Here is a 16,913-nt window from a genome sequence, read left to right on the forward strand (position 1 = left end):
CTCATTGTGTTCGAGGGCCTGCTTTGTACAAGTGCTTGCCAGCTGCTTACCAAATGAGGTTATAGTGTTTCCCTATCAACTGTAAATTTCAATAATTTGTTGGAGGGGCCTCTCACTGTCAGTTTTTATCATATTATCAATGACGACTCAATTTTCCTCTGCCACTCCTTCTCAAGCACTGACCCCCGGCCCTATTACAGTCCTGTAATGAAGTGCAATGGAGTGGTAATTGGTCCACATTATACCAGATCAGGTAACATTAGACTTATTTTCTTATCACAATGAGCCCTGCTGGTGACTCTCAATGAGAAACCAAACACAGTTCCATTCTTATGCAGGCTATCATCCAAATAACATTTCAGCTAGAGAGACCCTTTTCCCATTTCAGTTTTCCATTTCAAGATTGCACTTCATGTCCTCGGACTGTGCTTTGTTTGTAGTTTCCTCCACTCTAAAAGTCCCCCAAAAAGCCTCAGAGGCAGTGCAGATATGAGGTAGAGCTTTCTCAGGATGGGGAAGTACAGTAAATGAGACGGTAACATGACCATTATGTGGGCAATATTAGATGTACAGTACTCTGTCCCTGTTACAGCCTTCTGCCTTGGAGTGCTTATTAACTTCAGTTTTAATATTTTTCACGTTGTTCGGTCATTGTAGAATTACACGCTTTTCTATGAAGTAAGCAAATTTCATGAGCACACGAAACTTTTTCAAAGTGCAAAAATGCATTGCCATCAATGTTAAAATAAGGCTGCATTTATTCCTTCCTCAGAAATGATCTTTGTGGAAATACAAAGTTTTCACCTAGGAGGCACATATGTAGATTTTATTGAAATCAAATGCAGTTAAAAACATAGCACAAACCCACTTTTCTCATTGGCATTAGTAATTCTGTTTCTGTCAGCTACAAAAGAGATTTCATGACTGAGTATCAAAGAGTTAGCTAAGAAAAGTTGCAAAATGGTTTCTACCCAGGTTTCTGTAATTATGGAAAATAAATAAACATGCAATTATTAGTACAATAAACCAAAGCAGCTTCATATTGAACCTCATGTTATTCGGTCTAACAAACATTTTGACATGGCTCAGTAAGACTAAATAAAATTAAGGTCAGCCTGGTCATTGATAAACCTCCTGTATGTAACATTAGCTAATCCAGTGCCGGTATAGCAGAAAATCACAAAGCTATTGGTCTGAACCGAGCTAGAACTGACGCACACTCTCTGGCAGAGTCGCTGTGTGCTGAAAACACACTGCAGACTCATAAGACAGGATATTGGATAACAAGGTTAAAATATAGGAGCAAAAATATTCTCTTATTAAACCCAAGCTGCAGGGATTTGCTTTGAGCCACCTAATAGATAGTGGTTTCAAGGGAGCCCAAACAAAAGGTAACAGGCCGGTCATGCTTATGGTAGCTAATGGCAGAGTTAGAAGAAATTAGGGGATTCTTTTTCTACAGGAAATTGTACTTAAAGACGGGTCATGGATCACCCTGCTCTTCACAGGCAGCTTCAGAAGTCAGAGAGTGAACTTTTGCAGCGGCCATTAAAAGGTCTACGCTGTAGAAGCAGGTCAAAGCAGAAACAAAACTAATTGTATTATTGGAGAAAGGCGAAGCTGTGTAAATTGATTTTGTGGCTGAAATTCATGCTTAGACAAGTGAATAAACTCTTCTGTTGTGATTTTGTAACTATAATTACAGTAACTGAAGATTGAGGACAGGGCAAACCTAGAGCTACAGGCCAAAATAAACCACCAACACCAACAAAAAGTTTGAAAGCGTGAGCCAACAAGAAACAGCTTCATGGCTTTGATTCGACAAATGTCTGGAAGTTTGTTGAAGTAATTCTACTAGAGATGTGATGGTTTGGTGTTTTGTTGATGGCTGTGGGAAAAGCTGTTTCAGGTGCTGCCACAGAATCCCCTGTGAGTGCTTTGTTGGGCTCCGATCAGGCTCATCATTTCTCATACAATGATCGTGATCACTGATGATTGCTTTGTGTTTATTGGCATTTACCTCAACTTCCAATTGGTTCAGTGGTTCTAAGTCATGCCAGGAAAATATACCTCAAGTGCAGCCTTCAGCACTTTAATGTTGTAGGTTTAAGCTCTGTAGCCTCAGTGTAGTTTGTTGTTGCTGAGTCAGTTGATTTAGAGTTGCCCATTTGTTTTTGCCTGTGTACAAATATCACTTTTTTTTTACGTTTAAGTGATGAAATAATTAAGATTTCGAACACTTATGAATCATCGGCCCGCTGAATCAACACATACTGTCTATCAAATGAAATGTGGTGCAATGTGGTATTGTTAGCAGAAAGTATTTTACATGCCATGGAGACTACTTTTTCTTCCATTGTTGAAATATGTTGAAATGTGCATTATATACTGCATTAACTGAAAAACAAAATGTCAGACAGTAAATATTGTGCACTATATAGTAAACAGAGAGTGATTTCAGACACAGCCATAGTGCATTCCCCCCTTGCCACAGGTTGTCTTTTCTGTTACCAATACAAGTCCATCTCTCCAAAGAAAGACAGGCTGCATCCACATTCCCTGTGAAGATATGACCATATTCATATCCCCCTCATCCAATAGTCTTCCTCTGTTGATGAGCCACGGGGGTGTTGTCATTAGTTCAGTCTTCCACACAAACTTTATCTTAAACTGAAGGGAAAGAGCAGGTGCTTTTTTCCAAGTAAAGATGCTCGAACCAACTCCATGCAGTTAGACATGTTAAATATCTCAGTCAAAAAAAAGTTTAAATTTAAATAATGCATTATACTTTAGTATAATGGGAAATTAGTGCTTAAGTGTCTTACCACACCTGTATAGTATAGCGGTACCTGCACTGACTGCTTTCTTCTGGTGATTGTCTGCATAGTGACGGTTGATGGGGATGGTCTGTTGGCCAATGTAAGTGACTGTTTGCTGCCCTCTAGTGGATATACCAGTGTGTAATGCCATAACCAGTCTGTAACCACCATCACTTTCACTTTTAAAGCAGTGTTGTCATATATTAATGTCACGTATCACATTTTATATTTTATATTGGTATTTTGAAAAGTGGTCAATGCATATTATCTTGTACGTAATGAGCTTTACAATGACCCAAAAACTGTGTATCAACATACTTAATTAGAGTTAAGAGAGTTATGGGAGTTAGACATTTATAACAGCACCTCTGTGGTACTAGAGACTTAAGTGTAGGTAACGTGATCATGGTTTTTCTGTTTTAAAATAAGCACAATGTTTATTTGAAAAGGGCCTATAGCCTTAAAGTATCACTCTGACTGTGAAACTCTCCGGACACAGTGCACCTTGTTAAGGAAGTGAAAATACGGAAGAAGCATGTTTTTCACACAACAGGTGAATTGATGTATTTGTATGTGTGTGTGTGTGTGTGAGTGTGTGTGTGTGCCCAGTATTTTTGAGAACAGAGAGCAAAAGCGTATGTAAAGTTTTTCCTACTAAACAGACAAGAGGCTTTGTGTTAACTGCTTTCGGTGTGAGGGCCTGTGCCTGTATGCATTCAAATTCAACAAAATAACTGTTAATCTCCCTCTTCTTTTTATTTCTTTCATAATAATAATAATCAACTTTCTGCAAATGACTGAAAAACAACGGAGGGCATGTTACACGACATGACACCACGGCGGTGCATTGTATCACTTCTTCAACTGTTTCAGGAAGTGGGGCAGAGTCACCAAAATCAGGAAACTAAGTGTTGCTATTAATACAACTGAGCAAAGGGCTATTGCTGGTGAAAGCTAATACGATATCAGTTGAAGAGAAAAGGAGCAACTAAAAGGACACATTTGAGATGCTCCTTGTGGAGTGATTTTGTGCACTTTTGAGGCTTCACAACCATGGAAGAACACATGTCAAGTATTGAATCAGGTAAATATGACATACTTTTCATAGTTGTCTCCCCCTAAGTCAGTTTCGCTTGTGGCAAATGTACCCAAAAGTCATATACTTATGTAGAATCAGCACTTTACAGTTGGTCATTTATTGCACAATATGCTTTACTATTTTAAAATGTTTTACTTTTACTGCTTTACTTTTTTTTTTAAATATGTGTTTATTTCGTTTATCCTCATTTTAGTACTTTTATTGATAGTTCTCTTCTGAGCTTATACAAAAAAAAGAGGAAGCAAGCATCTTCCTGTACGGTTAAATTCATGTGTCGGTTACTTTATAATTTCCCACATGTCTAAATTTGAATTAGTCATGTTATTAACCCATTTAGAAACAGATGGCAAGTCTGTCTGCCCTGTCATCAGTAGGAACTGTGATGAAGGTGAAATAGTCGTGTTGGATTTCTTTCCCAGTTAGCGTGTACAGAGGTGAACTTGACCTGATTAAACACTGTAATGAGTCAAACAAAATTACTCTGACCAGTGTTGACACATTGCAATGTTTGCACAGCTCCTTGTTGGCTCGGCACTGAAATATTGAACAAATGGGACATTCATTCTACAACCACGGTCACCTTGACATTATAGGCATTGAGGTGGATGTTGTGGAGCATTTCCCCGATCAACACTACCTGCTGCAACATGGAAACCAACACATAATATGACCAGTGTCACATCATTAGTGTAAAGTTTGAGCTGATTATAGGTTCTTCCAAGCACTTTGAGCTGCATATCTTGTATGAGGTGTAACATTACAGTGAGTCATTTCACGTGGTTACAGTACATGTTTAAGAGGAACTAATGATTAATCTTTTCTAGTTTAATTCTTTGGTAAGGCAATATTGAGACTGCGTGTACTGTACATACTAAACTCATCATAATATATTTGTTTTTTCAGCAAACCTAGAATCGCTCTCAGAAAATGAGCTGTTAATTCTGCACACAGCTGATGCACAGGAATGGGCGATGTATTTAGAGCACATCTTGAAAGCCTCTCCTACATTCCGCCAATGGTCTATTGTGCTGTATGCCGTCAGCCCAGCGGATCAGCTCCATGGATATAACTTTGACTGTTACCAAAACTGCCAGTGCATAGTGCTTCTCCTCTCGGGATCATTGCTGGACATGCTCTATGAGCCTGAACCGCAGAGAGAACTTCAGAGACTTCTTTACCCTCCGCACAGAGTGGTGGCGCTGCTGTGCGGCGTGACAGAGGATGACATGCTGATGGAGATCTTTGAAGATTGGCAGAGCTGGAGAAAAATCTATGCTGACGATGAACCTGCTGTCTACGTTTCCACCATTTTGGAGTCCATTGATGACAGTATGCAAAACACGTAATTCTTTATTTTTTTGTGTGCCTCACAGACCTCACACTTTTGTGATGTATTGTTATAGTTTATTTTTGAATAATTTAAAATACAAATAATTACAAAAAGACATATTATCACACTTAACTGTATCTTCATAAGCAGAGCATTTTGGATTTATGTGGTGAAGTTCTGAGATGCTGAACTTTCCTTCACTGCAATGGAATGAAAAAGATAACTCCCAGAAATTTGACACTGGATGTGATGGTTGAGATTTGACAAGAAGTGCCATCTTGCCTTTCCATAAGCAATGTCTAGGTTAGTCAGATTAATCCTCAGAACTGGCAGTTTTCACTTGGACTGCTTTTTGCCAAAGGAATAGTCTTAGTAAAAACTGCTCACAGAGAGGTCTGTGGATTATCAAATGTTTTGAATATGTAATTCTATTCACCTCCATTGTGGTGGCAGATGTTTCAGACTTCATATAAAACCGAAACAATCTGTAGAGGCACGGAAGAAATTGTGGTTTTTTTGTGCATAGACAGAGCCTTTGGCTCCTGCTGAATAACTGAAGCCTGCATATAAACACATTTAAATATCTAGAATATTTAGGTGTCCATAGAAGTAATGGATAATAATTTGTAATAAATGTTTTTATTCAAAGGCAGGCGAGTGTGGGTTGAACATGAGAGCGAGGCTGCAACTGAAGCTGAAGTTGAAGCTGAAGTTGAAGCTAAAGCTGAAGCTGAAGCTGTAGCTGAAGCTGAAGCTGTAGCTGCAGCGGAGTTGCACATCACAGCAGCCTATTCAACCGAAAATCCCACCACTGATGAAACAGAGGAAGTGGTGTCAGAAGAGCAAAAAGAAACTGTCCTGAAGGATAAAGAACCAGTGAGTACGGGGATTTCATCAAGCGAGGAAATCAGTACACCCACGCATCTCACCTGTCTCACAGTTCAGCCAAACAGAGTACTCTGCGGGGTAAGTCTGAAGTGATAATGCATAATAAAAACATCAAAGACAATATTGGCATGGATCAGAGCTGCTTCAAAGGCAATACTACATGTAACGAGTGTGTTGTTACACATTAATTCCCACTTTTTTGTAATTTAATTGCGTGACAGAGATGATTAAGTGCAGAAGTTTTTAGCATTTACATTCTGTTACTGCTGAGTTTGTATGTATCAATAAAATATTTTACCCCAATTCTTGTTTTCTAGATGTGAGATAGTAATGTCCTGGTTGAAAATAATGACTAAGAAGCCATATTAATTCTATTTTCTCATTTTGTTAAGGAATTGGAGACACTTTTTATCATTTTCAAGCACAAAATAGATGATCAGTCGGTACCAGAGGTGGAGTTTTTGTCTGAAAATGGTTCTGCAAAAAGGATCCCCGGCACTGTGGAGAATGAATATACTATAAGTGTTACTGCACCGGGCAAGTATCTTCAGGAAGTCATGTGACTTATGTGTGACTTTATGAGATCATGAAATGAATGTATTTTCTTTTATCTCCCCGTATAGATATGCCCGCTGGAGTGGTATCGCTCACCATGTACACTGACCAATCCTGTGTCAGCTTAAAGCCTGTTACATATTATACCAATATGGGAGAAGTCAGTCGGTTTGTTGAAAATGCTACTGATCCTGTTAACTTCATCTGCCAGGTGAGATATTATGTCATATAGTAAACATTGTTGTTAGCTGCTTTGCTCATTTTAATTGCTCTCGAGGTTATGTCAGTCATTTTGTACTTTCAGGCCTTCAACTTGACATCCAATGCAACAGAATCACTGGACAACATGCTAACTGACTCGTTAAAATCCAGGATGCCCGAAACTGGTCTTCAGCTGTTTGGAATCAGACAGATTGAAGAAGACAATATGGCAGCATGTGAGTACAGCACTCTGATTTCTTCTGTTAGTTGCCAAAGCTGACTTATTTGGGGGCATTCCACATATAGTTTCCCAAAGTTGGGGGCAGATCTGTTGTTGTAGATGTATGAACAAATCTGGACCCACGTGTTCTCCACCTCTGCAATGCCTGTTTGATCAATTACAATGAAACCCCAGAGAGTAAAAGCAGCTTTTAGGAGTCAAAATACATACGAAAGCTTATATCTAATAGCTTTTGGTCCTTCAGATCAGCGTAATGAGGAGCTTCCCACGCTGCTTCATTTTGCTGCTAAGTACGGCCTGAGGAAGCTGACCACCATTCTCCTTCAGTGTCCTGGGGCTCTGCAGGCTTACAGCGTGATGAACAAGTATGGAGACTATCCAAACACGTTGGCAGAGAAGAGCGGCTTCTCAGATCTCAGACAGTTCATGGATGAATTTGTCGTAAGTCCAGTGATGAGCTTCTTTTTCTTATTTTAATGTACTGCAGTATCCAGCAAAGTGTTGGATATTATCTTCGGACAGTCAGGTTCTCGTATCATGTTGGTCAGTGTCTGCCTGTCTCTTCTGGTCAAACAAATCTAGGAGACAGCAGACATGCTCAAGTCTCACTTTGAGGACTCCATCAACACAGAGGAGAGTGCAGATGTGTATGAGTTGATGTCAACTTCGTCTCAAGACATCATGATGAAGTACTCAGGTTGCCCAGAGGACATATATGAGTCAATGCTGGGGATTGACCCTGACTGTGCAGAGGACCTATGTAAGATTAAACAGGATTCTATTTATCGGCCTAAAAATTATGAAGATTACAAAACCAGTGGTTAAACTGTTTTGTTTTTTTAGATGAGGTAATGAGTGCGGTAGACGAGAACCCTGAGGAAGCTATGCTTAGGAAGTTCTTCCAAGGTATATTTTTGAATAAATTTCAAAAGTACTGACCTGAAATAGCAACATAATATATATAATGTATAATATATTATGTGTAATGCAGTTTCGTTGTGTCCTTCAGCAAAACCTAATGCCAGTGTAAACCATGACAAGAACCAGCATCTGAAAACAACTGAAGACAACCATAATGACTTAGATCAAATTGAAGAAGAGGAGGATCCATACAACCTCTGCCCAGAGGATATCTATGATATTGTGGATGAAAATAGTACCTATAACCCAGCAATTCTGAACCGTCCACCAGCCCCCATCCCAAGACCGGAATCTGAGCCTGAGCCTGAAAAGCCTATGACCTACATCTCTAGAGGTATGGAGAAATCTGTTCTTTCCCCAAAATGTTTTCTTTACACATGAAATTTCACAAAACTGCTCTCTAGGCAAGAATAGATAACTCAATATTTTTCACAGTGTTTTCAGATAAAGATACGTCCCAGACTAGAACGGTGGAAATGGGATATCCTCCAGGTAAGCGCACTTTAAATTACTATTGAACAATTCACTGTTCGAGTCTGTTTTGTCATCATTTACAGTTCAAGTTGATAGAACCATAATACACCTGTTAATAATCTCATTGGTGGCGTACAGTATGGAAGGAGAGAGTAATATTTTGGGGGATTTTGCAAAATACAAAAAAAGTTAATTCAACAGGCACGAGCACTTTACTACTTTGAAAGCTGTTAATTCACAAAAGCATGAGCTGAATCTCAATTTAGTAAACATTGCCCATGATGTCCAGCATCCACATAACATTGTCTGTTGATTCAGTATGTTTGTGTTTGTTTTAATATTATTTGTGTGTTACAGCATTTTTAGGCTTGTCTCTGAAAGCAAAGCATGTAGTACTCTGAAAATTAACACATTGCTCTCTGAGAATAAAATATTTACATGACTCTCTACTCCTAATTAAAAGTAGGATGACTGGATATTATTTGTGGGGTGTGGTGTTAAAGTTTTTTATTTGTGTGTGGGCCTTATTTGCATCACCACTTCATTTCTCATAAACAGTGAATGCAAATAAAGTTAGCATTTAGCAATTTTCAGTCAGGGGAATAACTCTGGTTAGCTATGCAGCATGCCTGTGGTTCTATAACTTTAACATATAGTACTGTAGTTATTTTGGTAACTGCCCTCCTAGCATTATGAGCGCTATTGTCATGAATGCATGAAGAAGAGATCATATTTTGTTTCTTTTAACCAAATGTCCCTCTTTGTTAACTTGTCCTCATATACACTGAAGAATGGATCAAAAGATTTGGATTTTTAAATACTTTGCTAAAACATCAGTGGGTTTTTTTTAACTCTGGCTATTGAGCTTAGTTCTGTATCCATATCAGCTTTCCACATGAAAGAGTTGTACAATTTAAATAATACAAAAAATGCATACTATTGTTACTTTACATTGTTTTTTCTAGTTACTGAAAAAGTCTTTATCTTTTCCCTGAGCATGAAATAATGCAAATTAGAAAATGTTTGATAACTCCTGTTTTTGTTGAATGTCAACCTTTTCCACCCATCCAGGTCAGCCTGCGGCGGAGCCCTTCTCTCCTGTTTATGATCCTTATGCTGGGATGAAGACACCTGGACAGAGACAGCTCATATCTCTGCAGGAGAGGGTGAAAGTCGGAGAAATTACTGTGGATGAGGCCGTCCAAGAGTTCAAATCCTGGCAGCTTGACCATGAGCGGAGGGCCAACTCCATACGCTATCAGCAGGTAGATCAACTATACAAACTTAATGGTCTGTCAGGGGCTGATTAGTGCTCAAGGAATGGATCTAATATGTGTCATGTGGGCTTTTTTTCTACAGGAAAATCTGAAGAAATTACGAGACAGCATCACCAGACGTCACAAAGACAGACAGAAGACAGGAAAGGAGCTTGGTAGAATAATTTGACAAATTATTATTTGAATATTTATTTTATTTGTTTGTTATCAAACAGCTCTAATGCAACTTTAATATATCTCCATGATGAACTGACTATACACTGGAAAATAACATTCTGTTTGTATAAAAAATTTTAATATTTGGTCTCTCCCCACTTAGATTATGAGATAAGTGCTCCGCTGCAGAGGAATTTATACTGGGGCTCTAGTGTGACATTAGAGTGTTCTGTGTACGAATCGACACCCAGAGTGGTGGCTCCCCCTCCAGCTCCAGCGGCTCATGCTATCCAGAGAGGAACCTGGAAGACTGGTAGCACGTCCAGCACATCTAGTGAGTCCACATGATTTATTTTGTTGCTTCACAGCACTGTGGCTCAGTGGTTGGAACTTTAACTAAACAAGAAGGATCAAAGTCTAGGTTCTCAGCTATTGATCTATCGCCTTGTGTTTGCATTAAAAAAGCAAAGAGGGACTACTGTTGAAGCTGTACTTAGATGGAACACACTTTGTGATTTGGGCCTCCCCGAATCCCAATTCTGATCATCAGTCAGTCCTTTCTGTACATCGCTATCAGGTTGTGGAGATCTGGCAGCCTCTTTTCAGAGACTTAGAGACTTTATTAATACAGTCACTGTATGTTTACGTTATATTGCTTGATCTTTCAGGGTTTTTCTAGTTTCCAATTGTTTTTCACACAAATATATATATATATATATATATATATATATATATATATATATATCTCAAAAATGTGCAATCAAATATCAGAAAAGCACAAAGAATGTCACATGTAGTCTGTTCTCTGCAGACTCCTCTGTTTATTAATCTCGCGTCGATGGCTCATACCTTTTTTTTAAGTGGTCTTATAACATAATTCACCACAAGCACAAACCTCAGAGAGACTTGATCTCGTGTTTTCTTTCCTCATCAACCTGTTTTTATCTTTACATCAGGTACTGAGAGCAACAGACTCAGCACTCACAGCACCTTTAGCTACAGCAGCGGAACAGAGCCTGACTTTGAGGTGAGCCCACATTAACAAAAAAAAGGCAAATGCATTTTTAGTGCGTGTGGAAACGGCAATCTTCACACAGACTTTTACATCAGTCAGGGATGCACTGGATAGTTAGAAGCTCTGCGCTGCTTTTATTGCTGTATAAGTGCCTGTGAACCAAACTGAACTTTCTCTTTCATTTGTGGTGATGGACAAGTCCTTTCCTCTGCTCTTGTAACACGTATCACCTATGAATACATATGCAGCGGAGAGGTAGACAAAGAGTCTAGTGTTCAGTTTTGTTCTGTAGCCTATTTCAGTTCTTCAGTTCCTAAAATACCTAAAGTACAGATCTACTTTTAGAATCCCTTGACGCCTGAATTTATTTACAATAAAAACATTTTTTTTATTATTTGTGTTTTCATTTGCTTTCAAGCTCATGTTAAATTAAGTGGAGGTTGTTAATTTGTCTATAGAACATAGAAAAGATATAAATTCAGCTATGATGTAGGTATGATGCAATTAGCAACAACAGGCATAAATGAGAAACCAGTGTTGCAAAGGTTCCTAGGTAAGTATCGAATATACACAAACAGGCATTGGGGGAATACATGCGCCATCTTGGCTGCAGTCTGAAAGGAAGAGGTCTGATGCAAATTCACGACAGTCGGCTTTAAGGGGTTAAATTGTGAATAGACTCAAACTGAAAGACCCATAATTTTCTCTCTTGTGAAATGTTTGAAGTTTGACACATTGCTCAATGGTTTCTCAGAAATCACTTGTCAGGGTTTGATTAGAACTGTGATGCTTTTTCAATTTTAACACCTCATTGAAAGACTTTGTCATATCGTAAGGGTCTTATATCTGATTAAGGTAGATAAGCCTGCAACTAACAATTGTTTTCTTTACTGATTCATTGCCGACTTCTTTTTCTAATTACTAGATAAATCATTATAAATATTAACAATGTCATGACAGTTTCCTCAAGCCCAAGGTGAAATCGTAAACTGCTGGTTTTGTCTTCCCATTAGTCTAATACACAAAGATTTTCAGTTTACTGTCGCACAAGATCGCGAAATCATCACAAATTTAAAGCTACAAGGGCGACATTTCTCCTTGAATTACTTGTTGTTGTTGTAAGTGTTTCAGCTGTGAAGGTAGAGCATGGTGGAACGTTGGATTTGTCAAAATGTTTTAGTTGTCGTCACAGTATACATTTGATTTTGTTTGTTTTATCAAGGACACAATAGAAAATGTCCCTCCTCCACCACGACCTCCGAGGCCATCTGATGCTGCATCCCTCACTGCTCCACCGAGGATTCCTCCACGGATCCCAGAAAGGTCAGTTTAAACACCCAGGGATTGAGTTTACTGATGTTACAATGCAGAACAATACAGTATTGAACCATACAATACAATATAAGTCTATATAAAACAATGCAATGTAGCAAATATATCATATTGCAACGTGGTGATACCTACCTAGCAGTGATTATACAGTAAGGAAAATAAGTATTTGAACACCCTGCCATTTTGCAAGTTCTCCCACTTAGAAATCATGGAGGGGTCTGAAATTGTCATCGTAGGTGCATGTCCACTGTGAGAGACATAATCTAAAAAAAAAAATCCAGAAATCACAATGTATGATTTTTTAACTATTTATTTGTCCATGATTTCTAAGTGGGAGAACTTGCAAAATAGCAGGGTGTTCAAATACTTATTTTCCTCACTGTATATGGTAGTGTAGCTATCATAAGCGCGTGGATGTATGACAGGAATAAACATAGAGACCAATAAAGAATTTACAGGCAGCAGTGAATGAGACAATAAATGATAAGTAGGAAATCTTCACCCACAGTGGTTCACAGCTGTGCATTAGGGAGGAAGTCAAAGTGAGAAAGTGATGAAGGCACTGATGTTCACACTGTATAAACATATAAATACCTCCCATACACTAGCGAGCAAATACTTTTACATTTTTAAATGAAAGCTCACATCAAAGTGACTCTAAACGTGGTTTGATTGTTAACTATAGCTGCCCTGAATTGCTGATAAACATTGAGAAACTCAGCAGCCTGATGATATGAAATGATAGAAGTCTGCAGTGCAGAGTCTAGTACAGTTTACCATGTATAAACGCCAATACACCTTTAGTTTGTTCAGCTATTGAACATATATTATAATGTGCTGTATATATAATCTTTCTTTCTTGTTCATGTTGCCGTTTGTGCATGAAGAATCTTTCTTTTTTGTGAACAGCAAAGTCTTTAAATGTATTCTAGCTACTAATATAATTCTGTGTTTTTCTGTTTAGTTACGATGTAAATACATGGTATTACAGGGTAATATGGCAATTACATGTTTGGCCTTTGACATCAGTGTGATGTTGAGCCGAGTTAGGCAAAGCCGCTCACAAAATTGCATGTTTAAACTTTAGAAAATGGAGTTTGCAAAGTTAATGCAGTTCAATAGAGTTTTTAGCATTGTTTGATTTAGTATGGTCTAAGTAATATTTCTTAAATAAATTTAAGGGTCACAATGATGGAAAAAGAAATTAACAAACACCTACACCATGGCTAGAAAGGTGAGGTGCTAGGAATAGGCTGGTAAAAGTTGCCTGTGGGGGTTTAATTCTTGCAAATGTCACAGCACTGTGAGATCTTATCAAGGAGGAGTGTGTGTTTCCGTACTTTTTTTAGTCTCTGGCGAGACCATGTTTCTGAACTTTTGTGAACACTGAAGAGTGAATGTCATTTTTGATTAAGTGACACTTTGATAATTCAGTTCATTTCTCCACATAACTAAATGAGAGTATAAAAAAGGTGAAAGGGCCCTTTTTTTTGTAGATATGGTGTGTTCTCCCTTTCATAACGTGAATGCCTAAAGAGAGAGTGCAATCCAACGAAGGTTAAAATCAAGGGCAACTGGACTTGGTTGAAGTCGTTACAGTCGTTAAGACTACCTGAGGCCAACAGTCTTAACGACTGTAACGACTGTCGTCACAGCAACAAGGAACACTAACGAACCAGCGGTATCGATGACCCGGGCCAACGACCCCACTGAGGTTAAATAGCTGAGTTTCCCTGCCAGTCAGTCAGAACTGAAGAAGTCCTTTGGATGAGGGACGAAACGTCTTCCAGTATCTTCAACCAAGTCCAGTTGCCCTTGATTTTAACCTTCGTTGGATAACTATGACCTGGATGACTGAGAGTGCAATCTGAATTCTTAAGTATTGTTTGACTACAGTGATTTTTATGGGCAAAATAATCAGCCTAGAAAGGCATGAAAAGCATTACACCCTTTTTATTTATGACAAAGTTGCTGTTTGCTGGCAATCTAAATATAAAACTTTGATTTAAAATATAAAATCTACCATAATCATGTAGATTTATTTAAGCGTTAAATGCTTACGAAGGATTTTATTAAGTTTACCCTTTAAATAAATGGTACCATATATTGTATTAAACACTAGTTTCAAAGTCTGGATGTATGTGATTATTGCTTCTACCACTGTTTTTTAAAAAATGATAATGACAACTGCATCAGAGCCAATGACCTTAGAGCTCTCTGTTTCTCAGTAGGGTGCCAGAGAAGATGCATGAGCGCTACATATCCTGCCCGACGCGAGCACCTCCTCAAAGACCCACTCACAGACACACAAACTCAGCACCTCCCATACCTCGCCGCCTGCGGTGATAAAGACATGTCTGTTTTTGCTGGATTTAGTCTTTAAAGTAATGGGTTATTTTTATGTAAGAGGGAGGGTGGAGTTGGAAAGACATTGTGATTAACAAGACTAATCCACACAGAGAGACAGTTTTTTATTTTATTTTTTGCTTTTATTCATCTTATGTATCAGTATCCCTAACATTGTAATTAAATTCCCATAATATTTCATTGTATGTGTGTGTGTTTGTGTGGGTGAGTCTGTGATATTCAGTTTGATATGTTGTGGTATGTTTTTACTGAACTCCTATGTGATATATGCTAACCTTAACGAATTATAGGTTTCGAGTATGTTAGTTCGTTTTGTTATGGGTTTTCCGTGTAATGTGTTGAAATGCAGGGAAAAGGGGAAATCATTCGTTTCATTTTAAACCTTAATTATGATATTTAAACATTCTGAACTGAGCCAGTGACATTAATTTCACTTTGTCAGAGAATAATACTTTATCTTATATTACTTATTAATTGTAAGTTGTTGTGACATTATATTCTACTTATTTTACCTCAAATAATGCCAGCAGTACACTTTTTAAAGGCCTTAGAGTTTTGTTGTAATATTTGTATAATATATGATAAAATAACCTTTAGGAAGTGCCTTTAGAAAGTCAGTTTTGTTGTACAGCAGACTTCATGTAACTTCTGAATTTCATAATGAAATATAAAAAATAAAATAAAAATCCTTTTAAACACTTGAAGGTGTCCTTATTTTAACAGGCTCATTTTACAGACTGTATAAAAGAAGTCTCATTTACAACCAATGCTGATTTGTTTCTTGTGGAATATGAGGTCTAGTCACTAGGTGGCGCTCCATATTGTCTGTTTGTGGACCCCACTAACATGTTGTTCAAGTGAAGGCTTTTTCCAGGTGGATTTTATCTCCTTAGGGATGCCACAGTTTAATCAAATTACAAATGACTTCACTGTTATAAATATAAATGAACCCTGACTGCGAAAAATGTCCCCTCTAAAGTTCTGGGAGAAGAGACACATGTACAAAGTCTGAGAGAGTGTAGCCCGCTAGGACTTCTGGTAAAAACTTTCAAAGTAAAGTCTTTACTTACAAGCACAGCATTAAAGAAAAATAATATTCCCAAAGACATCTGTAGTAACACAGTAACAAGCATGTTTTATTTATTTAATCATTTACTGTATAGATTTGTGGCTTAAACTCCTTAAAAAGGTGTTTGATTGATACATTTATAAACGTTGTGTCATTTTATCTTTTTTCTATTTTATAGGATGTACTCAACTTTTTTGTTTTGTTGTTTTTTGTTTATTTGTTTCATGAATACGCTCTATGATTTGAATGCTTTAGATGAAAGATGGATGCTTCCATACACAGTTAAAGGATCTTGTTCGTTTGTACTCTTTTATTACCTGAATTTGTTTCTTAACTCTAAAAAACCTCTGAGTGGTTGTTAGACTTATTTCATGTTCTGACCTGACAACAACACGCATTACTGTAATGGCCTATATGAACCCATCAGTGGATACATTTTAATCATGAGAAATTAAAACATGACTGTGACACGCACTGAATTAAATCACATTCAGTATAGACATAATAAACTGGCTCATTTGTAATATTGTACGGAATTCTGCTATTTTGGTATGGTCATTATTCAGTTTAGGCATATATGAGAACTGTCAGTGCATCTGTTTAGAACCCAACTGATCTTTTTATATACAGAAATCTTTGCACTTGTCAAATATTAACAATGGCCCCATTGTCAAATGACAATGGATAACGTAAAGATATCATTCATAATGATAACCACCTCTGTAGTTCCCCTCAGCTCTACAGAGTATTTTAGCCTGTCAACCCTGTTGAAAACCAGCTTACAGAAGAGTGTATATTGGACTTAAATTCATCAAGTGGACATAAGTGGACTCCTAATGAATGAAACCGATGCTCTGTGTTTCCTGGAAGTCTAAAGTCGTCTGTTTGGTAACATGGTAGCCATGAACTTTTACTATGTCAGTGCTGTGTTTAGGGGAGACCGGGTATGGTTGTAACAACACAAATTCCACCAATTAGATATAATCTAGGAGTTATGTGATCATTTCAGTATTTACCTACTTCCTCCCCCGTCAGGCATGATGGTTGTCAAGGTTGGGGAAAAAATGATTTTGAGGCAAGAAAGTACATTTTTGACCAAGATTTTGTTTAGTATCTATACTACTGCAGATAATTTGATGATTGTGTGACTTATATTAGATAGTATTGTA

General features: G+C 37.8%; 1 protein-coding gene across 2 annotated transcripts; it reads left to right on the forward strand.

Moving 5' to 3' along the window:
* The first annotated feature begins 3,819 nt into the window (after positions 1-3,819).
* Positions 3,820-14,768, forward strand: pik3ap1 (phosphoinositide-3-kinase adaptor protein 1). Of its 2 annotated transcripts, none has more exons than XM_046070738.1 (17): positions 3,820-3,903; positions 4,822-5,247; positions 5,898-6,214; positions 6,529-6,673; positions 6,760-6,902; positions 6,996-7,128; positions 7,378-7,574; positions 7,716-7,893; positions 7,977-8,039; positions 8,143-8,388; positions 8,490-8,546; positions 9,600-9,793; positions 9,888-9,960; positions 10,125-10,295; positions 10,918-10,988; positions 12,199-12,299; positions 14,537-14,768. In XM_046070738.1, exons 1-17 carry the CDS (start codon positions 3,873-3,875, stop codon positions 14,652-14,654), a joined length of 2,664 nt encoding a protein of 887 aa, XP_045926694.1. In that variant the 5' UTR covers positions 3,820-3,872; the 3' UTR covers positions 14,655-14,768. The 2 variants fall into 2 exon arrangements, with proteins under 2 accessions (XP_045926694.1, XP_045926695.1); XM_046070739.1 differs by having other exon boundaries at positions 14,540-14,768.
* The last annotated feature ends 2,145 nt before the right edge of the window (positions 14,769-16,913 follow it).

Source organism: Micropterus dolomieu, linkage group LG15, assembly GCF_021292245.1.
Source record: "Micropterus dolomieu isolate WLL.071019.BEF.003 ecotype Adirondacks linkage group LG15, ASM2129224v1, whole genome shotgun sequence".
NCBI lineage: Eukaryota > Metazoa > Chordata > Actinopteri > Centrarchiformes > Centrarchidae > Micropterus > Micropterus dolomieu.

What these genes read in the sequence shown, in the direction of transcription:
- pik3ap1 (XM_046070738.1), top strand. Translation starts at nt 3,873, where the DNA reads ATGGAAGAACACATGTCAAGTATTGAATCAG. An exon ending in AGTTCATGGATGAATTTGTC is followed by an intron (nt 7,575 to 7,715) that starts GTAAGTCCAGTG and finishes AAACAAATCTAG; the next exon opens with GAGACAGCAGACATGCTCAA. An exon ending in GAACAGAGCCTGACTTTGAG is followed by an intron (nt 10,989 to 12,198) that starts GTGAGCCCACAT and finishes TGTTTTATCAAG; the next exon opens with GACACAATAGAAAATGTCCC.